The sequence below is a fragment of the Rhinolophus sinicus genome, chromosome 18 (genome assembly GCF_057876585.1).
Source record: "Rhinolophus sinicus isolate RSI-liver-muscle chromosome 18, RSI-T2T, whole genome shotgun sequence".
Lineage (NCBI taxonomy): Eukaryota > Metazoa > Chordata > Mammalia > Chiroptera > Rhinolophidae > Rhinolophus > Rhinolophus sinicus.
In genome coordinates, this window is record NC_142518.1 from 34,260,422 (window position 1) to 34,286,043 (window position 25,622).

Here is a 25,622-nt window from a genome sequence, read left to right on the forward strand (position 1 = left end):
AACAATAGCTGCCACGTGGCTCAACCCTTGCCCCTCAGCTTTATTGCCAGGTATTACTGGATGAAATCACCTCAGCCCAAACCATGCTGCTGAGAGGGGGGCAAGGGGCGAGGCTGGGTAGAGTATAATGAGATGATTTTAAAGCCCTGTTAACTTTTTCCATTTTAACTGATATTTTTGGATGAGGCACCAGCTCTCTTGGGAGGCCAATTCTAAGGCATTCCATGGAGCCCAAAGCCAGCTGTAAAAGACTAGCTTGGGGCAGAGCTGCTGGGGAAAGAGTTCCACTTGAATTTCCATCTATTCCAAGTCTCAATTCAGAAGGTCACAATTAGGGGAGGAGGCTGCCTCTACACTCCACAGTCCCTCAAGGAACAAAGAATGGAATGACCTCAGAATATTCTCTATATTGTTACTGTCTGAGAACCAGAATTTCTTATTAGTAGTGAGGAAATATTAATATCCAAATGAAGGCTCAGAGAGGTTGAGTCAATTTACAGGGTCACATGGGCAGGAGGCAGAGTTGGACTTCAGAAACAGGCCTGGTAGAAATCAAGCCCATGTTTCTCTCCCCTCTGCCCAGCATACTAGTATAGGACAAGTCCCTGAGGCTGCAAAGACGAATGAGACATAGTCCCTAGGAGCTCAGATAGGAACAAAGATTTAAGATACCTTAAAGCGTTTTCATTCTAATTCCATTAGAGACTCATCTTGGCCTGAAGCATGCGCTTTCACTGAGAGAGCCTCCTTATACCTCAATGTTTGCACTTACAAAATGAGGAATCATACTTACCATCAACTAAAATGTTCCTTTTAGTGTACTCAAGGATTTCCAAACTAGTCTAGGGCATTTGGCACTATGTTAATACAGAGTGTTACTCCTATTATTAATGGGTAATAGGTACCACTACATAGAACATTGAAGTCTGATGCTCTGTGCATTAATGAAATGACTTTGTTTGGTAAGAAAGGTAACTTCATACCAACTACTACAGCACAAACTGATAGGGGCAGGGTATCAGAATGTGGAAAGATTTTGAAATCCTGATTCCAGCTTGAGTTGTGTTAATAAGGAAAATACCTACTAAATCTCACACACACACACACACACACACACACACACACACACACACACAAATGGAAATGGAGATAAGCCGAAATCTTAGTACCAAAACACAGGGCCAGGAGAAACACATGGGTACCAATCACTGGGTGAAAGAAAGCATCCAAATCTTTAGCTATATTATTTTTCGTCTCCTGATAGGAATTCAGGGCTATACGACTATTCAACAGCTGCCCAGCTCTATCCCAAGGCAGGTAAAACTGCCCCTGGGCAGAGTGTACATCAAACCAAATCAACAAACTCCACGTCTGCCTCCCACGGGAGACTATAGACGTCAGAGGGGCTCTGGTTTAGCGTGCCATGGGAGGGCTGTGCAGAAAGAGTCTGGTCAAGGCTCTGGAAAGCCCTGTGGAGTCTGTGGGGAACAATAAGAATGCAGAATATAAATGTAAGCTGCAGGCTGATGGGCCCATTAGGAATTAGGGCAGTCTTTGAAAGGAATCTGCGGAGATGATGCAAAACATCAAGCATGTGACCCAAATCATTGCAGGGCATATTGGAGGGAGAGGGGAATGGGAATGAGACATTTTCTAATCTGATTAGTCTGAAGTTTCCCCTGAGGGTGGAGAAGGGTCACTGCACAATTAGAAGCAAAGTTAGACTGAACATGGTCTGCTTAGTGGCTCAGAGGGATGACCTCCTCCAAGCTAAGCTGGGCTAAGAGGCAGTTGATTCTGAGACTGGGACAACTTCGAAGCGAGTTGTGGGATAGTCTTTCTGCCTTTAATGTCAAATTGTAAAGGCAAAGACAAAACAGTCTGCTGAGAGGATGAGAGGATGATGACTTGGTGGCCCCAGTATTGGATAAGAAACATCTATGTCCTCCAGAGGCCAGGCTCCCACATTCTGGACTTTCCAAGACAATTCATGCTCGAGACCATCAAGAGATAATCTAATAAACATCTGCAGCTTCCTGACTACAAGACAGCTTAATATATGAAAGGCATTAAGATCCAACTGCTAAAAACCAAGGCTTCCTCTATGTAGAAAGACACAGGTTCCTTCTTGTTCATTTCTAAGTCAAACTATGGGGTCTATGGTCCCTGACTTAAACTTTTCTCCTCATCCCCAATCTATATTTAGTATCAGGTACTGTGCTTGGTACTTTACATATGTTATCTTCATTTTCAGAACCACTGGGAAATAGGTATTGTTATCTCATTCTAGAGGTAAGGAATCGGCATCAGGCAGGTAAAAAATCTTGTACAAGATCAAACAGGTAGTAAGTAGATTCAAAGAATGTAAGCGACAAGGTAGGAGTAAAATTGTCACGATGTAACAGTGCACTACAATTTGTTTATAGGTGGTAAATCAAGCAGGTTAGAAGTAGGTCTCTGCATCTGAATAGATCAAACGTCAAATCAAAAATCTTCATTACAAGGTGAGGGACAGAAAATGAAACACAATGTTGTGAGAATCCTTAGGAGATGATTACTGCCAGCCAAGCAAATCCAAAAGGGCTTCTTGAAATGTGGTGCTACTTGAAATGAGCTTTAAAGGAAAAGCAAGCTTTTAGCAAGTAAAGAAAATTGGAAACTATTTTCTACTGAAAAATATAGTAAGAGAAAAGGGGAAAAAAAGTGGGAAGGCAGGAGGTATCCATGTGAAATGTTAACTGGCCCATTTGGCTGGACTATTGGGAATGGGAAGTGGAGCTCTAGGAATCTGGTAACTTTGAAGAACCTTGAGTCCTAGGCCTGCCTACTTCATCGCAGGTCCTTTACACCAGGATGACCCAGTTATCCCTCACACTGCTGCTGGCAAATAAAGGTAAATGGAGCTGACAGTCTAGAAAATAACCCCACATCAATCCAATGCACACACACACCCAACTGGTCTGGCCGTCTTCTTGATTCCCCTCCTGACACCTTAAATCCTAGGTCTCCTTCATGGGACTTAGTTCTCCTTTTGTCTCAGATAAGGACTCCCTATTCAAGCCCCTGCTTGAGAACACTGCTCTGACAACCCTAAGCTCCATGATGGAGAAGGGGGAGAAGGAGTTTAAATCTAAGGAGTCTGGTCTTCCTTTATGGAGCAAAGAGAGGGTACAGAGGTTTGTGAGTAAAGTAATGACATTATGACATTTTTGCTCTCAACAGGTATTTACCTGCTGTATGTAAAGACAGATTTTAAAATTTAGAGACTGGTGAAAGAAAGAACAACGTGGAAGCCCTGAAACAGTCAAAAAGAAATGTGGGTCAGAACAAGAGTAAAGATAGTGGGAATGGAAAGGAGAGAGTGGGGATGCAAGCAGTAGGAAGGCGGTAGAACTACCAATATATTCTAATCTACTGGCTATTTGGACAATAACTCAAAAATGGTTAGAAGCAGGAGGTATACATTTGAACGGATCAGGGGTTAAGTCACAGCTCTTCTTCTAGACTATGGCACAGAATACCTCATCTCTCTAAACCTCAGCATCTTAATATAAAATAGGAAGATAATAGTTCTGACCTCACCAAGTTGTTCTCACAAAGTAATTGAGATAATATAGTCAAAACAATAATAACAATGTTTGTATACAGCCCAAAATATCAGAATTATCAAGATAAGTACATCAAAGGAGGGGCTGGAGTAATGTCATAGGAAGCATAAAACATGACCAGAGTCTAAATGGGTAAGACGGTGGTGCCAGGAAGTTAAATGTCAGGTTGAAAAGGAGAAGTTACATGTTTTAGAAAGCAATAAACCGTGCTCTCCTTTTGCAACATCATAATCTCTATGCTTTACATCTGGTGCTCTAGCAGGATAAAGCCTTGTGCTAATAACACTAGGTCCTCTTATGGCATATCTATAGCCATCAGAAATTACTGCTTTGAAAAATCTGCCCTGAATTTGGCCAAGATGGTGGATTATGTAAACACTATGCCTGCTGCCTCCCAGGATCACATCAAAATCACAACTAAATTATAGATTAAACAAACTCAAGAATTATCTGAAGACTAGCTAAACAGAACCCCTATAACCAAGGATATAAAGAAGAAGCCACATAGAGACTGTTAGGAGGGGTGGAGATGCGAAACGGGCTGAACCCAAACACACAGAGAGTGGTTGAATACCAGGAGGGACACCTCAGTGGCGGAGGTCCCCCTGGAAGAGGGAGGGGTCCCAGCGCCACACCAGGCTCCCCAGGCTAGGGGTCCTGTGTCGGGAAGATGAGTCCCCACAGCGTCTGGCAGTGAAAATCACCAAGGAATCTGTCTGTCCATCTGTCCCAGTGAAACACGGGGCAGATGGAAACCTAGACATCATCTCAAAGAGCCTGCACACAGACTTGCTCATTTGTAGACATTCACCTGGGTTCCAGTGGAGGGGCAGCAACTCGAAAGGTGGGAGAGACATATGAGGAAACACTGAGTAGTGTGGCTGCATGGTGAGGGCTTGAGGGACAGCCTCCATTGTCCCTGTGTGGAGCCAGCCTCATGTGTAGCCTACAGGAGAGCGTCATCTTCCCTGTGTTGAACCCTCCCCCAAAGGGCCAATTCTAAAACCATACTAACTTTGTAAGAAACACTGCACATGCCTCATGACTACCTGGGACCCTGCCCCTCCCAGCTAGTGCTGCATTTCTGGGGGCACTCACAACACTTTGTCAACCAGACCAGCAAGTGCACCTAAGGAGGCTCTTTTAACACATGGGTCTTAAAGGCAGCCTGGAGATGGCAACAGGCCTGGGGTGGGGGGGGGCCTAGACCTTTTACTAAGCTGCCCCAGACCCAATACTGGTGGCAGGTAGCCTTGGTTCACAGCAAGGTCACCCCCATATGCCTCTAGGTTGAGCACAGGCAGCAACCAACCACACATATAGCTTAGTAGCTCCTACAAGGTAACCTCAGGTCTCTCACAGGCAAGGCCGAAATTGGCCTGCTTGGGAGCCCCTCCCAAGAGACACCAGAAACAATACACCCAAGCCTGGCTTTAGACTACACCAGAGCACTAATAGGCACAAGAGCATGCTGATGCCACTCTGAGGGGTCCGTCCCTACTCAGCAGCTCATACAGTATATGCATAGCCAATAATCACAGCCAGTCAACTGTAGACTCAATCCCAGACACTGATGTTGCAAAAAAAAAAATCAAGGCTCAACTACACAGGAGAACACACACAACATACACAAGGAACACTACTGGAACACATGCATAGGTGATCAGGGAGACTGTACCACTAGACCACACAGGACACATACTACATAAGGCAACCCAGCAAGGACTGAGAGACATATGAGGTATACCTAGTACATAGAAGCAAACACAGAGAGGTTCCGAGAATGAAAAGAAAAAGAAACATGTCCTCAATAAAAGAATAGGAGAAATCTCCAGAAAAAGAACTAAATGAAATAGAGGCTACCAACCTACCAGAAACAGAGTTTAAACCACTGGTTATAAGAATGCTTAAGGAACTAAGTGAGAACGCAAACGAAGAGATAGTAAGCATAAAGAAGGACATAGAAACCATAAAAAAGAACCAGTCAGAAATAACTGAAATAAAGAATACACTAGAAGGAATCAAAGCAGATTAGTCGAAGTAGAGGGTCGAATCAGCAATTTAGAAGACAGGTAGTAGAATACACCCAATTGGAACAACAAAAAGAAAAAGAATTTAAAAAAGGAAAAAAAATGAAGATACTTTAAGGGACCTCAGTGACAACATCAAGCATAACAAAATTCATATCATAGGAGTACCAAAACGAGTAGAGAGGGAACAAGGGACTGAGAACCTACCTGAAGAAATAATGACCAAAACTTCACTAACGAAGGAAGTACAGAGGCACAAACAAGATTAACGCAAACAGGCCCACACCAAGACACACTACAATTAAAAAGGCAAAGGTTAAAGACAAAGAGAGAATCCTAGAAGCATCAAGAGAAAGACAACTGGTTACTTACAAACGAGCTCCCATAAGACTATCAGCTGATTTCTCAATAGAATCTTTGCAGGCCAGAAGGGAGTGGCAAGAAATACTTAAAGTGATAAAAAGCAAAGGCCTACAACCAAGACTACTCTAACCAGCAAGGCTACCATTTAAAATTGAAGGAGAAATAGAGCTTCCCAGACAAGACAAAGCTAAAGGAATTCATTACCACCAAACCAGTGTTACAAGAAATGTTACAAGGACTTCTTTAGGAAGAAGGGTGAAAACAAACACACAAACAAAAGATAAAAAACATCAATAATAAAATGGCAATAACTATGTACCTATCAATAATCACTTTCAAAGTAAATGGATTAAATGCTCCCATCGAAAAACACAGGACAGCTGAATGGATAAGAAAAAAAGAACCATGTATATGTTGTCTACAGGAGACCCACCTCAGATTGAAAGACACAAATAGACTGAAAATAAAGGGGTGGTAAAAGATATATCATGCAAATGGAAATGAGAAAAAAACTGGACTAGCAATACTTAGATCAAATATACATTAAAATGAAGATAGTAAGAGACAAAAAAGGACATTACATAATGATAAACAGATCAGTACAACAAGAGGACATATCCCTAGTAAATATCTATGCACCCAACCTAGGAGCATCTAAATAATTAACAAATATTAACTGACATAAAGGCAGAGATCAACAATAACACAATTGTAGTAGAAACAGTAACACGATTATAGTAGAAGACTTTAACACCCCACTGATACCAATGGACAGATCTTCTAGACAGAAAGTCAACAAGGAATCAGGGCCTTAAATGACACACTAGACCAGATAAATTTAATTGATATTTTTAGAGCATCTCACCCCAAAGCAGCAGAATATACATTCTTTTCAAGTGCACATGGAACATTTTCCAAGATAGACCACATGTTAGGCCACAACACAAGTCTCAATCAATTTAAGAAGACTGAAATCATATCAAGAGTCTTCTTTGACCACAATGGTATGAAACTAGAAATCAATTAGAATTAAAATAACCCTGAAAAACACACAAACACATGGAAGCTAAATAACATGCTACTAAATAGTGAATGGGTCAACAATAAGATCAAGGAAGAAATTAAACATACCTTGAGACATGGGAAAATGAAAACACAATGACATAAAATATATGGGACGTAGCAAAAGCAGCCCTAACAGGGAAATTCATAGCAATGCAGGCCTACCTCAAGAAATAAGAAAAATCTCAAAAAACAGTCTAATTTTACAACTACGGGAACTGGGAAATGAACAGGAAAATAAGCCCAAAGAGAGTACAAGTAAGGAAATAATAAAGATCAGAATGGACATAAAATAGAGACTAAAACAACAATGCAAAAGATGAATGAAACCAAGAGCTGGTTTTTGAAAAGATAAACAAAATTGACAAACCTTTAACCAGCCTCATCAAGAAAAAAAGAGAGAGGACCCAAATAAATAAAATCAAAAATGAAAGAGGAGAAGTGACAATGGACACCAAAGAAATACAAAAAAATTTAAGAAAATACTACAAGCAACTATACGGCAACAACTTGGACAATCTGGAAGAAATGGATATATTCCTAGAAGCATGGAATCTTCCAAGGCTGAATCAAGAAGAAATAGAAAAATCTGAGCAGACCAAATTCTACTTACAAAATTGAATCAGTAATCAACAAGCTCCCAACAAACAAAAGTCCTGGACCAAATGGCTTCACAGGTGAATTTTACCAAATATTCAAAAAAGAATTAACACCTATTCTCCTCAAACTATGCCAAAAAATCCGGAAGGAGGAAAGGCTCCCAAGCTCATTTTATGAGGCAACCATTACCCTGATCCCAAAACCAGAGAAAGACATTACAAAAAAAGAAAACTTAGGCCAATATCCCTAATGAATATAGATGTAAAAATCCTCAACAAAAAATTAGCAAAGTGAATTCAGCAATATGTTAAAAATATCACACACCACGATCAAGTGGGATTCATTCCTGATATGCAAGGTTGCTTCAATACCTGCAAATCAACGTTAATACACCACATAAACAAAATGAAAAATAAAAATCATATGGTCATATCAATAGATGCACAAAAAGCATTTGACAAATTCCACCATCAATTTATGATAAAATCTCTCAGCAAAGTGGGAATACAGGGAACATATCTCAACATCCTAAAGGCCATATATGACAAATGCACAGCTAATATCATACTCAATGGGGACAAGCTAAAAGCATTTTCCTTAAGATCAGGAACAAGACAAGGATGCCCACTTTCTCCACTTTTATTCTACCTACTCCTGGAAGTCCTAGCCACAGCAATCAGACAAGAAAAAGAAACAGAAGGCATCCAAAAGGGAAAGGAAAAAGTAAAACTATCATTATTTGCAGGTGACATTATACTACACAGAGAGAACCCCAAAGATTCCACCAAAAAACTATCAGAACTGATAAATGAATTCAGTAAAGTAGTAGGATACAAAATTAATACTCAGATATTGGTGGCATTTTTATACACCAATAAAGAACTACCAGAAAGAGAAAGTAAGAAAACAATCCCATTTACGGTTGCATCAAAAAAATACTTAGAAATAAATTTTACCAAGGAAGTAAAAGACCTGTACTCAGAAAATTATAAGACATTGAAGAAAAAAATTAAAGAAGATACAAATAAATGGAAACATATACCATGCTCAAGGATAGGAAGAATTAATATAGGTAAAATGTCCATACTACCCAAAGCAATATGTAGATTCAGTGCAATCTATATATTGGCATTTTTCACAGAACTAGAACAAATAATCCAAAAATCTATATGGAACAATAAAAAACCCCAAATAGCCATGGAAATCATGAAAAAGAAGAATAAAGCTGGAGGTATCACACTACCTGATATCAAACTATACTATAGCCCATAGTAATCAAAACAGCATAGTTTTGGCATAAAAACAGACACACAGATCAATGGAACGAAATAGAGAGCTCCGATATAAATCCATGCCTACATGGTCATTTAATCTATGACAAAGAAAGCAAGAATATACATTGGGGTAAAAACAGTCTATTCAATCAATGCGGCTGGAAAACTGGACAGATACAAGCAAAAAAATAAAACTGCACCATCTTTTTACTCCATATAGAAGAATAAACTCAAAATGGATTAAAGACTTAAACGTTAAGATCCAAAACCACAAAACTCCTAGAAGAAAATATAGGAAGTAAACTCTCAGATATTACCCTTAGTAATATTTATACTGATATATCTCCTCTGACAAGGAAAACAAAAGAAAAAATAAACAAATGGGACTGTATCAAACTGAAAATTTTTGCACAGAAGAGGAAACCATCAAAAAACAAAAGGATATTCTTCTGAATGAAGGAAGGTATTAGCCAATGATACATCTGACAATGGGTTAATATTAAAATTTATATACATAAAAAAACTCATACAACTCAACACCAAAAAAACAAACAATTCAATTAAAAAATGGGCAGAATACCTGAAGAGACATTTCTCCAAAGAGGACATACAGATGGCCAAAAGACATATAAAAAAATGCTCAACATCACTAATTATCAGAGAAATGCAAATAAAAACCACAATGAGCTATCACCTCACTCCTGCCAGAATGGCTATCATCAATAAAGCAACAAACAACAAGTGTTGGTGAAGATGTGGAGAAAAGGGAACCCTTGGCACTGTTGGTGGGACTGCAAATTGGTGCAGCCACTATGGAGAACAGTTTGGAGGTTCTGTTAAAATTAAAAATAGAACTGTTATGACCCAGCAATTCCGCTCCTGGGTATTTATCCAAGGAAATACAAAACATTAATTCGAAAAGATATGTGTACCCCTATGTTTACTGCAGCACTATTCACAATAACCAAGATATGGAAACAACTGAAATGCCCATCAGTAAACAATTAGATAAAGAAATTATGGTATATAAGAGGGTGCCAAAAAAATGTATACACAAGACTTGTATTCATCTTTTGTTATCGGTATATATTGTGTACTGTAAGTCAATATAGTTTTTTTTTTTCCTTTCTTAAAATGTGTATACATCTGTATATACAATGAAGTATTACTTGGCCATAAAAAAGAATGAAATCTCAACCATTTGTGACAACATGGATGGACCTAGAGAATACTATCCTAAGTGAAATGAGTCAGACTGAGAAAGACAAATGCCATATGACGTCACTTATATGTGAAATCTAAAGAACAGAATAAACGAGCAAACAATCAAATAGACACAGAGATACAGAGAAAAAAATGATGGTTGCTAGATGGGAGAGGGGTTTGTGGGATGAGGGGCGAAGGTGAAGGGATTAGAAAGTACAAATTGGTAGTCACAAAATAATTATGGGGATGTGAAATACAGTATGAGGAATATAATCAATAACATTATATATATTATGTACAGTGTCAGATAAGTACTGGACTTATAGGGGGATAACTTCACAGATTGCGTAGATGCTTGACCACTGTGCTGTACACCTGAACCTGATGTAGAATAATATTGAATGCCAACTATAATTAAATATATAGTCACGGGATATAAAGTACAGGATAGGGAACATAGTCCGTGGTATTGGAATAGCTATGTACAATATCATATGGGTAGTAGACTGCAAGGGGGGTTATCACTTGATGAGGATTACGAATGTCTAATTATGTTTTCTGGTAAACCTGCAACTGATATAAAAATAAATAAATAAATAAAACTTAAAAAGAAGAAGTTGTGGTACATATATACAATGGAGTATTATTCTGCCATTAAAAAGAATGAATTTTTACCAATTGCCACAACACAGGTGGACATAGATGGGATGCTGAGTGAAATAAGTCAAACTGAGAAAGGCAAATACCATATGATCACACTTATATGTGGAATCTAAAGAACAGAATAAACGAACAAAGAAAACAGAAACAGACCCATAGATACAGAGAACAAACTGATGGTTGCCAGATTTCAGAGGGTTTAAGAGGATGGGTGAGAAAGGTGAAGGGATTAGGAAGTACAAATTGGTAGTCACAAAATAGTCACGGGGATGTGAAATACAGTATGGCGAATACAGTAAGTAATATTGTAAAAACTAAGTATAGTATCAGATGGGTACTAGACTCATCAGCGGGGGATCACTTCATAAATTATATAAATGTCTAACCACTATACTGTACACCTGAAACTAATACAAAATAATATTGAATGTGAAGTATAATTAAAAATATATATAGTCACAGGATGTAAAGAACATCATAGGGAATATAGTTAATGGTATTGTTAATAGCTATGTGCAATGTCAGATGGGTAGTAGACTTGTTGGGGTTATCACTTTATGAGGTGTGTAAATGTCTAATCACTACGTTGTTTTGTACACCTGAAATTAATAAAATAATAATAGTAAAGAAAAATCTACCCTGAATTTTACATCTAATACCCTTATAACCAATGAAGATGTACATTTTTGTTTTGTCCCAGGAACCTGTGTGTATGCTTGTGTGTCTTAATGTTAAAAAGAAAAAATAAACATGTGGGATTACATCAAACTAAAAAGCTTTTTCACAGCAAAGGAAACCATGAATAAAACAAAAAGGGATCCTACTGATTGGGAAAAGATATTTGCCAATGATATATCTGATACGGGGTTAATGTCACAAATTTAGAAAAACTCACTCAACTCAACTCCAAAAAAACAAACAACCCAATTGAAAAATGGGCAGAGGACATGAAGAGAAATTTTTCTAAAAAGGACATACAGATGGCAAACAGACATATGAAGAAATGTTCAACCTCACTAACCATCAGAGAAATGCAAATAAAAACCACAATGAGATACCACCTCACCCCAGTCAAGATGGCTATCATCAATAAATCAACAAACAACAAGTGCTGGCGTGGATGTGGAGAAAAGGGAACGCTTGTGCACTGTTGGTGGGATTGCAGATTGGTGCAGCCACTATGGAAATCAGTATGGAAGTATCTCAAAAATCTGAAAATGGAACTACCTTATGATCCAGCAATCCCACTCCTAGGTATCTATCCGGAGAAATCCAAAGCTCCAATTCAAAAATCTTTATGCACTCCTATGTTTATTGCAGCACTATACACAATAGCCAAGACCTGGAAACAACCGAAATGCCCGTCAGTAGATGACTGGATTAAGAAACTGTGGTACATTTATAAAATGGAGTATTACGCAACCATAAAGAAGAAAGAAATCTTACCATTTGCAACAACACGGATGGACCTAGAGAACATTATGTTAAGTGAAATAAGTCAGAAAGAGAAAGACAAATACCATATGATCTCACCTATATGCGGAATCTAAAGAAAAGAATAAGTGAATGAACTAATCAGAGACAGTTTTGGAAACATGGAGGAAAAACAGAGGGTTGCTAGAGGGGCGGGGGGGTGGGGATAAGGGGAAGGTGAGAGGTTTTGAAAAATAGTCGGTAACCACAAGATGGTCATGGGGGTTTGAAAATTAATTTGGGGAACGTACAGAGGGATAGTGGATGGGGGGAGGGGTGTTCACACAGTGTGAGGGATATAAATGATAAACGTCTAAGTTTTGCTTTGTCTTGTGCACCTGAAACTAATAAAAAATAAAATAATAATAATAATTCATAATAAACTCGCTAGCATTCAAAATCATAACTAACTTTTCCTTTTGTAATAATTAAATGGAGGTGCATCATCAATAATATAATCAAAACAGTCAAGGGTAAATCAAAGGTAATTAAAGGTAAATGTAAAACCAGGAACAGTACCCCAAACAAAAATATGCAGGACAATTCCCATGAAATGTGCAGCTCTCACTTACATGGACAGTAAGGATCCTAGAAGATCATCAGTCAAAGGTAACCTGGAGGACTTGCACAGCCTTTTGATGTCTTTGCTGGGTAATACTTTTTTTCTGGATTAAAACAAAATAAATGAGCTTTCATACACATTGGTTCTCTCGAGTAACAATTGTATTCTATAGGAATGAAAATGCATTATGTTCTAAAACTGTGCACATGAAAATTGGTATTGGAATTCACAGTAAGGAAAAATAGCCATATTGCATTTCATCAACTTTTTCCATTTCCGAAGTCACCAGATTATGTCCTTATAAATGCCTTTCCATCAAGATTCAGATCCTTGGTTGGTGATAGTATAGCCTATTAAGGCTGCAGCTATGATTGTTGCTCTAAGTAATCGACCTGGAGTCTTGACCACTAGTCAAAAATGGTTCTGATAGTTGAGAACATCTCTTAATTTGAGAGGCATCTAGAGCCTCCAATGCAAGCATTATATGACTTGAGGGTGTTTTTCTAGTCTTTTCCTTGGACCCAAACGCCACAACCCAGAAGGCCCAGCTGGGGTCTTAACATTCATAATTTTGTCAGATGGTTTCTCCACAGCAGCCCGAAAGTCATTTTTCCCCTGTCTGCTGGGGACACAGAAATGCTTGTCCAATGCACTCACTCAGCCAATGTTCTCAGCAACAGGCAAAATTATTACCAACAGGAAAGCAAGTGGGCTTCTTTCTTTGCAATGAAGTTATGAGATGATGAGAGAATATTTATGTCTAGAATTAAAACTTGTCGGATTTGGAAGAACCTCAGAGTTCTCTGATCAAGCAGCCCCATTATTCTGAGAGGTGCTCCTTTAGAGAAGGAGGGACACACTTTTCACCCTGGGGAAGGGGTACCACCAGGGTGGAAGGCAGGGCCAGGGTCATGCAAAGCTTAGGCCACACATCCTCTGGGAAGCTCAGGTAAGCTTAAAGATTCAAGGAAAAATATCATGTTTATAAAAACTCGATGAGGATATATATGGATTAGGGGAAACAATCATGTTCATTAATAAGATAATCTATAGGACTTTCAAAGATATTTAGGGTATGACACTGGCCACTTGAGTGCAGACTTCAGGTCTGAGGATAAGGGAAGGGGTCATGGGGAAGAGAGATGGCAGTGGTGTGTAGTAACAAAATTAGAAGCTAGATTTGGAACTAAGATTTTCTAACTCCAGATGAGTAATCCCCCCACCCTCACCCCACTATATCAGGTCTGTGGGTAAAATGAACATCAAACCATTAAGATGGGGCTCAAGTTATTTATAACAATGATTTAATAAAACTCAATACAAACATGATAAATGTACTTGAAATAGATTATACTAAGCTTCGCTATTTTCAAGAAAAAATAATTTCAAATTCTATGGGAATTCTATGGAAAGTTTACTTGCAAATTTCCTGTTCTGTATATTATAAAAGTCACATTTATAAACCTGTCATCACTAAAAAAAGAAGACATCTCAGAATTAAACCTTCTAACATCTTGATTTGCTATGTTTCAATTGAAAGCTTCTAGAAACCAATTAAAAGAAAACAAATGAGAAACAGAAACTCATAGACACAGACAATAGTTTAGTGGTTACCAGAGGGTAAGGGGGGTGGGGGGTGGGAGATGAGGGTAAGGGGGATCAAATATATGGTGATGGAAGGAGAACTGACTCTGGGTGGTAAACACACAATGGGATTTATAGATGATGTAATACAGAATTGTACACCTGAAATCTATGTAATTTTACTAACAATTGTCACCCCAATAAATTTAAAAAATAAATTAAAAAAGAAAGAAAAAAAGAAAATGCAAAAGGGCATCCCATTCTTTTAAAGATATAGGGCTTCCTCTATTCCATAAAGAAACAAAGCTCACCATCACTATGAAATACTTTTACCCAGATACTCTCCAAAAAATGATTTACGGTGGCTTTGCTAAACAGTGGAGTATGTAAGACAACGTCAATTTTCTTTTTGCCCTTTTTAATAAAATATAAATTCCTTCACAGAACTGACTCTGGGTGATGAACATACAATGGGATTTATAGATGATGTAATACAGAATTGTACACCTGAAATCTATGTAATTTTACTAACAATTGTCACCCCAATAAATTTAATTAAAATATATATATATATATATATATATATATAAATTCCTTCATTACTCAGGTTCACAGAAACTTAAATGATTTACTAAAATCAATAAAATAAAAGCTTACTTTTCTCAATCTTGGTATACACATCTATAAATGAGTATTTCAAAATTCTCAAAACTATTTTTCTTGAGCTGTTCATGGGCCACTGCAATTAGGACATTCATGTCTAGACAAGGGTCATCGGGCACCCTGTAGTGACGTGCAATGGTTACAATTTCTTGTTCTATGAGTTTTCCAGCAGCTGTAGTCATCACTATGTCTCTGTAAAGAAAATGAAAAATCACTCATGTAATTATATCTAAGAATATTTTACTTCTCTTTATATTAAAAATAACCAAATCCCATTTTATAAAACTTTTACCAACTGTGGAGAGGACAGATGATTATTTTTCTTTAATTTCTCTAATAAGCTTATGAGTAGCAGGAAGACACCAGTGCTAGAATGGAAAACCATAAGCATTACAGCTTATAAATAAAATGGCATTTTGTCCAGAGTCAAACGTCTACCAGATAACAGGCTGCAACCAGGAAGTACATTTTTTAAGTACTTGAATGGTCAAAAAACCTGTCACTAAATACATGATTTCACGCAATGACTATTAATCTTACTTTACACAAAATAGTTAACAGATTTGGGGATCAGTAAATTAGAAAGGTGTTTGGAGATTGGGAAAGCAATTATGCACATTTCTGTAGTAAAAAGTAAAAACTGACACATTCTGCCAATGAGGAAAACAACGAAAAAGTTAAATGTGAAAAGAGCTGTGTAAGGGTTCAGTTGTCTAAGTCTTTAGAAGGCAAATGGAACTGAGATTATTTGGCAAAACTGAAAAAAAAATGACAACAACATATTAACGATGAAGAGTCAAAGCCTAACAAATTGGCTGAATTATTTTTTCTTTATATGAAAGCTATAAACCATGCAGCATGCATTGGAAAGAATTACACCAAAATAGTTAAAAGGCAAACTGTTATGCTAGTTAAATGAATAAGCTTCCACCTTCAAGAAAATTTACTTACTGGAAATAATTCAGTTCCTAAGAATCACAAATAAATGAGGGAATACAAGATTTTATGTGTTCTTCTGCTACAGACTGGTCTTTCAGAATAATGGTTTTTAGTTCTTTTATTTATTTCTTGTCATTGTAATTATCATTTAATAATTCTAAGTCCTCCTAGTTAAGAATTTCCTTAGAGTATAGGAAAGCCCACAGCTATGATGTTGACCTATCTGAAAGAACTGCATTTCACCTACATCCACTTCTTGGAATTTCTGGGGGTTTTTTTGTTTTGCTTTGCTTCTGTTTTGCTATTGCTGTTGTTCTTTTGTCTTGTTTTCTAACGGGAAATGAAGGCCAAATTCAACCAGGAAGACCCCACAACTGTAGCAAGTCAGTTTGGTTCAGACAGTCAATCAGTAATATTGGCCAGAGGCTCACTGTGTGGAAAGCACTGTACAGTCACTTTGGCATCTGAACTTTTCAGGGTCTATAATCTATTTGGGCTGTCCAAGCATACAGATGAGCTCTCAAAACCACAAACTGGGAGGGCCACGTGAATGAACTGAGTAATAAGAAACCTCTCCATTCGCTGAGTACAAGCTATGTGCCAGGTCTTGTGCTGCTGGGTACTTTTGGCATGGATCATCTCATCTGGCCTAGAAGGTGTACTACTATCCCCATTTTACAAATGAGGACACTGTGGCACAAAAATGTTAAGGAATGTGCCCAATGTCGTGAAAGCCAGAATGTGAACCCTTGCAGTCAAAGCCCATGCTCCTGTGTTCTATTCTGACCTTCTTCTTTTGGGACACAGGAGACGGAGTGACTGGATGGAGTGGGACTCAATCAGGGAAAACTTCCAAAGGGAGTGGGTTCTGAGCTGATTTTATACAGGCCTCTATTCCCTTTACCATCCATGACCTCTGCTTTAGGGCTATGACTGACCAGCATAAATAAGTAAGAGAAAATAATTTCAGAAACCCTGAGTTACCAACCATCTCTGACAGAGGACTAAGTGACCATGGAGAAATTACTCCAAGGAAAGCCCCCAGCTCATTTAGAAAATGGTCATGGAATAATCAGTCATGATACATGCATGAACACTGTGAATGTACTAAATGTCACCAATGGTAAATTTATGTTATGTGTCTGTTACCACAATAAAATAATGGTATGAAAGACGTTCATGCTATGTTGATAACTGCAGTATGATGGAAGTGAAGATACGGGTACATGTATATTCATAGAAAAAAAGACTGGAAGGATATGTGCCAAAACATCTATAGCATAATATCTGATTGCTGAGATTTATATATATGTTATATATATGCTACATACATACATATGTATGTATATATATATATGACACATACATAACATATATAGTCTTTTTTCAAATTTCTGTAATAATCAAATATTACTTTCATCATCAGAGAAACAAGCACTTGAAAGCTTTTTCCTTTTGAGGGTAGAAAACAGTGTGAAGAACAAGTGGCATGCACCCAAGGATCAGGGAAAAGAACGTGTGCGGCAATGACAAGAAACTTTCCACGCACCTTTAACTAAACTTATTCTAGCAACATCAGATCATAAAAGTTTATTTTCCTTTTCATTGGATAAACTGAACTTATCCTGGTCTCACTGCAGTTAAAGTTTATACCTGCTGGGTTTCTGTACGCTTGGGTTTTAAACAGCTCAGTATTCCATGACTTTCCATGGCTTTATGTGAGTTTCAAACAAGCTGCCCCAGACTTAAAACTGCCCTCAGTTATACAGAACACCACAGGAGCCCCAGAGTGGCTGACAGTGTGGCCACTGCACCCAAACGAGGCAGGTCCTGGCACGGGCGATCCCAACCAGGAAGTACAAGGCTTGCCTTGCAGAACTCAAGTGGCTGCCACCATTAGCATTTAGTACAATCATGTTGTGCAATCACTACCTATGCCTAGTTCAAAAATATTTCAGCACCCCAAAGAAGCAGTCACTGCATTTTTCTCCTTCCCTCTAGCCCTCTCCCCACCTGGCAACCACTAATCTGCTCTCTATCTCTGCAGATTTTACAATTCTGGTTATTTCATATAAATGGAATCATTCAGTGTGGTCTTTTGTGTCAGGCTTCTCTTGTTTGGCATAATGTTTTCATGTTCCTCCATGTTGTAGTATGTATCAGTACTTGATTTATTTTTATGGCTGAATAACATTCCACTGTATGGATATACCACATTTTGCTTATCTACTCATGCATCAATGGACATTTGGGTTGTTTCCACATTTTGGCTATTGTGAATAGTGCTTCCATGAACATTCATGGAATGTTTTTATTTGAACACCTGTTTTTAATTATTTGGGTACATATACCCAGGAATGGAATTGCTGAGTCATACAGCAATTCTATGTTTAATCTATTGAAGATTCACCAACTTATTTTCTGCATACTCCATTTTTGCTTAGCAGCAGCCACAGAAACAAAGCCAACTTCCATCAAACATAGGTCTTCCTAACCTAAACCTTCAAAATGAACCTGAAATAAGGTCTGAGAGCAAAGTCTCATCTTGGTACTTCCTACCCAATCATTTAAGGGAAATAAACATGCATTTTTAAAAGCAGCTGTAATTTTTTTGATCAAGTATTCTGTGATCACTATTGCAAATCTCAAAGATTCAAATACCAAGTCACCTTTGCCTTTACCCAACACTGCACTATGTTCTTTGCATTAATATTTTATACAGATCCTCACAATATTATTTAGTTAATCTTATAAGGAATACTGCCATGATTTTCTCTGTTTTTGTAATTAAAGTTACAAGACTCCAAAAAAAAAAAAAAAAAAGAAAGAAAGAAAAACCACAATGCCAAACTGCTCTAGGATATTGAGGTAACTGCAGAATTCTGAAACATGAAATGCACTAAACAGTTTTACGAGACATAATTCCATTCAAGTCACCCAGTCAAGTAATGGTAAATCGAAACTTCATTTTAAAGTTCTGGATCTCAGAGCATTTTCTTACATATTGAACTGTTAAGTCTAAGCAATGTCTTTCTTTTTTTTTAATTTATTGGGGTGACAATTGTTAGTAAAATTACATAGATTTCAGGTGTACAATTCTGTATTACATCATCTATAAATCCCATTGTTTGTGACAACATGGATGGATCTTGAGAGTATAATGCTGAGCGAAATAAGTCAGACAGAAAAAGCAGAGAACCATGTGATTTCACTGATATGTGGTATATAAAACTGAAAACAACAAAAGAACAAGACAAACAAATGAGAAACAGAAACTCATAGACACAGATAATAGTTTAGTGGTTAGCAATGTCTTTCATACAAACTGAACAAATTTAGTTTCGAAGAAAACAATGGCTCAAGAGTGTAAACCTTGGGCTCTAAGGCTTAGAAGAAAAACTGGTTGAGGCTAAATTAAACCAAGTCACAATTTTAATGACAATTAGGTAGCACCCTTTATCATTTCCTTCAATATGATATTCATCAAATAAAATGTGTTTCACTTCATCTGATCAGAAGCCAGACACACACCTGCTCACATCCTATACTCCCTCAGGCTTTCTCCTACACTTGTCGGCCTAGGCTGCCCATACAAAGCAGAAAACCCTGCCTTACCATCAGTTACATCCCATCCTGACATACTGTTGGATTAGTGTGTTCCCAGACAGCAGACGGTGGAAGAGGCAGCTGATAGAATATGTGTCAGAGGAAGGAGAAATGGAAAGATATGAGGTGTGATCAAAAAATATGGTGTGTACATATCCAATTCAACAGCTGCTGGCATGGCTTCCAAAACAGTCCCCAAATCTGCCTACTTCTCTCCATCACCACCTCTGGCACTTGGGTCTAAGCCACCATAGTCTTTTTTTCCTTGGATTGATCCAATAACCTCCTAACTGGCTTATCGCTTCCAAGTTTGTTTCCATCTTCACACCCTCAATTCATTCTCACTCCCAAAAGTGATTTTCTAAAATATAAATTAGATCATGTTATCAGTGACTTTCCATTTCTTACAAAAAATAGAAATATCAAAACTGAAAATCTTGAGAGGGCAATGGCAGATGAGGGTAAAATGAATCAAATATATAGTGATGGAAGGAGAACTGACTCTGGGTGGTGAACACACAATGTGATATACAGATAATGTATTACACAATTGTATACCTTAAACCTATGTAACTTTACTAACCATTGTCACCCCAATAAACTTTTATTAAAAAATAAATTAAAATAAAACGCAAATTATAAAAAAAAAAGTACAGTGAATGCTGCTGCTGAGTGCCATCCAACAGAAAGACAGGGATCTTCAATATGGGAAGCAGTGAGTCAAACCTCAGTAACAGTGTGTGACAAGTTTCAACTTATTCGGTGTAGTCAGTCACATGTGAGCTACAGTTGAGAGAAGATGTGTTTTAAAGTGTGCCATAAATCATGCATCAAGAACAACACATTAACAAGAAAGGGGCAAATGGTTTCATCCTCCTTCATGACAATGCTCCATGTCACACATCGCTTCTGATACGGCAATTTCTGTTAATAAAAACATTACAGTGTGCCATCATCCACCTTATTCACCGGACCTGGCACCATGCGACTTCTGGCTCTTCCCCAAAGTCAAAATTATTCCCAACATTGAGGCAGCCACGACAGCACAACTAAAGACATGAATGAAAAAGGACTTCCAGAACTGCTTCAGACAGTGGCAAGAACGATGGGATAAGTGTGTTTGAAGTGAGGGGGTGTATTCTGAGGGGGATTAATGGCAATACGTCTTTTACTGTAATAAATTTGTTTTTAATGACTTTTTTTATTATTGGGGAATAGTGTTTCTCCAGGGCCTATGAGCTCCAAGTCATTGTCCTTCAATCTAGTTGTGGAGGGTGCAGCTCAGCTCCAAGTCCAGTTGCCGTCTTCAATCTTTAGTTGCAGGGGGCGCAGCCTACCATTCCATGTGGGAATTGAACCGGCAACTTTGTTGTTGAGAGCTTGCACTCTAACCATCTGAGCCATCTGGCTGCCCCTCCAGAATCTCAGCGGCAGCTCGTTGTCTTCAATCTAGTTGTGGGGGTGCAGCTCACTGGCCCATGTGGAAATCAAACCGGCAACCTTGTTGTTCAGAGCTTGCGCTCTAACCAACTGAGCCATCTGGTCGCCCCTGTAATAATTTTTTATTTATTTAAACATTCGCCCTATCTTTTGATCACACCTTGTATATCAAAAAAGGGCCAATACAAATGTCTGACCAAGCAGGTTTTGCTACCGGCCTAATCATAGTTCAAAACCATTTACAAAGCTCTTCAACCTCACTGGAGAACACGGTCATTACATAGTGCCACTTTGCCTGGGCACTGCCCACCTCCACAGAGTACATTTATAGACTTATGGTATAAATAGTGTCCCCTGGAGTTGTGCGGCATGGTAGCCTTGCCAGAGAAGCCAAGGAACTCCAGAGAAAAGGGAAAAAAGAGGTCACTGCAAACTAAAAGAAAATCATCTACTCCAGCTTGGGTCACAAACCTGTTTGCAATTGAGAGGTGGTGTGGTTCAGAGAGAAAAGTGTGAGGTTTCGAATTACACAGTCCTGGATTAAAATTCCAGTCCCATTAATTCACTAATAAATGGGAACTCTGGTAAATTACTTAACTTCTTTGAGACCGTGTTCCTCATCTGTGTAACTGGCCAAGATCACTTGTCTCGTAGAATTTTATTTTACCACAGGAGCCAGGATGGTCCTGTCAAAATGTGAGTTTTATCATTTCACGTCTCCATTCAAAACCCTCTGAGGGCTTGCCATCTCTCCTGAAGTCTCATGACGGCCTCATAAAAAGCCTCATAATGGCCTACCAGACCTGACGTGGTTTGTCCTCTCTTCTGGTATCTCTCAGACCTCGTCACCTCTCTTTGCCTCTGCACCCACCACACTACACTCCTTGCTCTTCCTCAAACAAGCCAGGCATGTTCCAATTTCAGGGTCTTTGCACTTGCTATTCCCTCTGCCTGGAATGCTTTTTCCCAAGATGGTTACAGTCTGGTCCTTCACCTCCTGTAGGCCATCTTCTCTTTTGCTCAAGTGTCATCTTCTCCATGAAGACCTCTCTGACTATCCTTTTAAAAAGTGTGAATCCTTCCCCTACAAGTCTGTCATTCCGTAACCCGTTCTTTGTTTTCTTTTCCTCAGGGGAATTCATCATTCTCCAACCTAGTATATCATTTACTTTCTTATTCTGTGCATTGTCTTTCTCTCCCCATTAGAACATAAGGTCCACAAAGGTCAGGGATATTGGTCTGTTTTGTTCACTGCCGAATCCCCAAGACTTTAAATAGCCCCTGCAAATAGTAAGCACTCTATAATAAATAGTTTGCTGAATAAAAGAAAATGAGGGTTAAGTTAGCAAGGTATGAAAAGCATTTAGCGTAGTGCCTGGAACTATGAACACTCAATAAACTATAAGCAATTTTTATTATTCTCATAGTTCCACAGTGAAGAGACAGGCAACCCCCGTATAACATGGCATTTCTATAACACGGTTTCGCTCTAACACGGTTTGAGAACTGGGGAAAAACTTCGTCAACACGGCATCCTAGAACATGGCTTGAGAATTAAAGAAATCCCCGAACAGCATGGAGCGTAAGAAGAGCTTTTAAGAGCAAAAAATACCTCATTTGAAATTAGGGAAATCCCTGAACAACATGGAGAATAAGAGCTTTTAAGAGCAAAAGATATCTCATTTGAAATTTTTTATTCGAGCATGGATTTCATATCAGATTTGACTGCAGAATTTTAAAATTTATTAGAATTTTAAATCCATTTTGTTCATGGAGTATTAAGCTCAGAGGATGAGGATATCTTGTCAAAAAGAAAATGCCTCAGTTAATGGTGCTTAGTGGTGGTGATGAAGAAAACATTATTTAATATATCTTCACATGTTATACTTTTGGTGAAAGTTGCTTTAATAATTTCTCTTAATTATAAAAATACAATAGTATATTTTTAATTTTTGGACCCTACCCCCCTTTTTTTTGGTACTAGTTCTTTGTTTCGTATAACACAGGTTCACATAACACGGCATTTTTTAGGAAACTAACAACCGTGTTACAGGGGTTACTGTAGTTTCAAGTTGTATTAAACTGGAAGTTACCTCTGTTAAGAGACTTTACTTTGAAAAAAAAAAAGGGGGAAATGTTTTTTATAAATAAAATCATAGAATTTATCTGCAGAATGTAAAAGGAAAATAGTACACTTGTTTTATTTTATTTTTATTTATTTTTAGAGGAGCATCTGTCAGGGGTTTCCATCTTTTTTATTTATTAAATTGGTTAGCAAAATTATATAGGTTTCAAATGTACAATTCTATAATACATCCTCTATATATTGTCTTGTGCGTTCACCACCCACAGTCAGTTCTCTTTCCATCACCGCATCTTTGACCCCCTTTTATTATGTTCTTCGACCACATCCCTCCATCATTACCCTCTGGTTACCACTAAACTGTTGTTTGGGTCTATGAGTTTTTGTTTCTTTGTCTTGTTCACTTGTTGCTTTCAGTTTTACATACGACATATGAGAGAAGTTATATAGTTCTTGACTTTTTCTGTCTGACTTACTTCACTTAGCATGATAATACCAAGATCCATCGATGTTGTCACAAATGGCAGTATTTCATCTTTTCTTATGGCCGAGTAATACTCCATTGTGTGTGCGTGTGTGTGTGTGTGTGTATACACACACACACACACATGCACACACACACACACATATATCACATCTTCTTTACCCAATCATCTATTGAAGGACACTTTGGTTGTTTCCATGTCTTGACTGCAATGAACAATGCTGCAATGAACATGGGGGTACACATATATTTATGGATAAATGTTTTCTGATTTGTTGGGTAGATACCAAGGAAAGGAATTAATGGGTCGTATGGTAATTCTATTCTTAATTTTTTGAGGAACCTCCATACTGTTTTCTATAGTGGCTGTACCAGTTTACTTTCCCACCATAAGTGTATGAAGACTCCTTCTTCTCCACAACATCTCCAACACTTGTTATTTCTCTTGTTGATAACAGCCATTCTAACTGGGGTGAAGTGATATGTCATTATGGTTTTAATTTCCATTTCCATAACAGCTAGTGAAGTTGGGCATTTTTTCATATATCTGTTGGCCATTTATGTTTTCTTGGGAGAAGTGTCTGTTCAGGTCGTCTGCCCATTTTATAACTGGATTGTTTGTTTTTCGTTCTTGAGTTGTACGAGTTCTTTAGATATTTTGGATATCAGTCCTTCATCTGAGGCGTTGTTTACAAATATCTTCTCCCATTTAGTTGGTTGCCTCTTTGTTTTCTTGATGATTTCTTTTGCTATACAGAAGCTTTTGAGTTTCATATAGTCCCACACATTTATTTTTGCTTTTACTTCCCTTGCCTTTGAGGTCAGATTCATAAAATCCTCTTTGAACCCAAGGTCCATAAGTTTAGTACCTATGTTTTCTTCTATGCAGTTTATTGTTTCAGGTCTTATGTTTAGATATTTGATCCATTTTTAGTTAATTTCGGTAAATGGTGATAGATCTAACAGTCTAGTTTCATTCTTTTGCATGTGGCTTTCCAATTTTCCCAGCACCATTTATTGAAGAGGCTTTCTTTTCTCCACTGTATGTTTTTGGCTCCTTTGTCAAAAATTATCTGCCCATATATATGTGGGTTTATTTCTGGATTTTCAATTCTATTCCATTGGCCTATGTATCTCTTTTTCTGCCAATACCATGCTGTTTAGATTATTGTCACTTTGTAGTACAAGCTGAAGTCAGGGAGTGTGATATCTCCAGCCTTGTTCTGTTTTCTTAGTATTGCGTTGGCTATTAGGGGTCTTCTGTGATTCCATACAAATCTGATTATTTTTTGTTCTATTTCTTTTTTTTTTTAATTAAATTTATTGGGGTGACAATTGTTAGTAAAATTACACAGATTTCAGGTGTACAATTCTGTATTACTTCATCTATAAATCCCATTGTGTGTTTAAAAAAAATGCCATTTGGATAAATTCTGTAACACACAAATGTATGAGTGTAAATATTTCACACTAGTCTTTCATCTTGTCTGTGTTCTGAATGCCATTTACTATTTGTAGACCTCCATCATCATTTATTGAGCCATATTTCACTAGCGTGCCCCTTGGGCCAAACCCTGAAAGAGCTAAGACACAGTCCCTCTCCTTCCCAGGGACTCTCTCCACTGGACAAGAATGCTCAGGCCTTTTTTGCCTAAAGGTAACTGCAATCACAGAAGAGAGAGTGGTACAGTGTATTATCCAGCAACCTTACTGCAAGCTGAACCAGTGTATGCATAGTCCAGAAGAACATATTAACACAAAGCAGTCATGCATCCCTTTGCCCATTTTTGTACATTCCAGTGCAGAAAGCGGCCACCATGGAGAAATGCATATCACTCCTCTACATAGTTCAGCTTACTCTTGGCTCCTCAGACTTGAGGAATCTTTGTTCAGAACCCTAGAGCTGCACTGTCCAATATGGTAGCTACTGCACACATGTGACTATTGAGCACTTGAAATGTGACCAATCCAAATTGAGAAGTGCT

At 38.1% G+C, this 25,622-nt stretch overlaps 1 protein-coding gene across 1 annotated transcript in view; it reads right to left on the bottom strand.

Annotated features, from left to right (window-relative positions):
* The window catches only part of EFHC2 (EF-hand domain containing 2), a 267,304-nt gene that overhangs the window by 46,130 nt on the left and 195,552 nt on the right, over positions 1 to 25,622 (bottom strand). Inside the window, 2 exon segments of the mRNA XM_088794715.1 lie at positions 12,849 to 12,941; positions 15,080 to 15,277. Coding sequence (XP_088650841.1) covers positions 12,849 to 12,941; positions 15,080 to 15,277 — 291 coding nt within the window.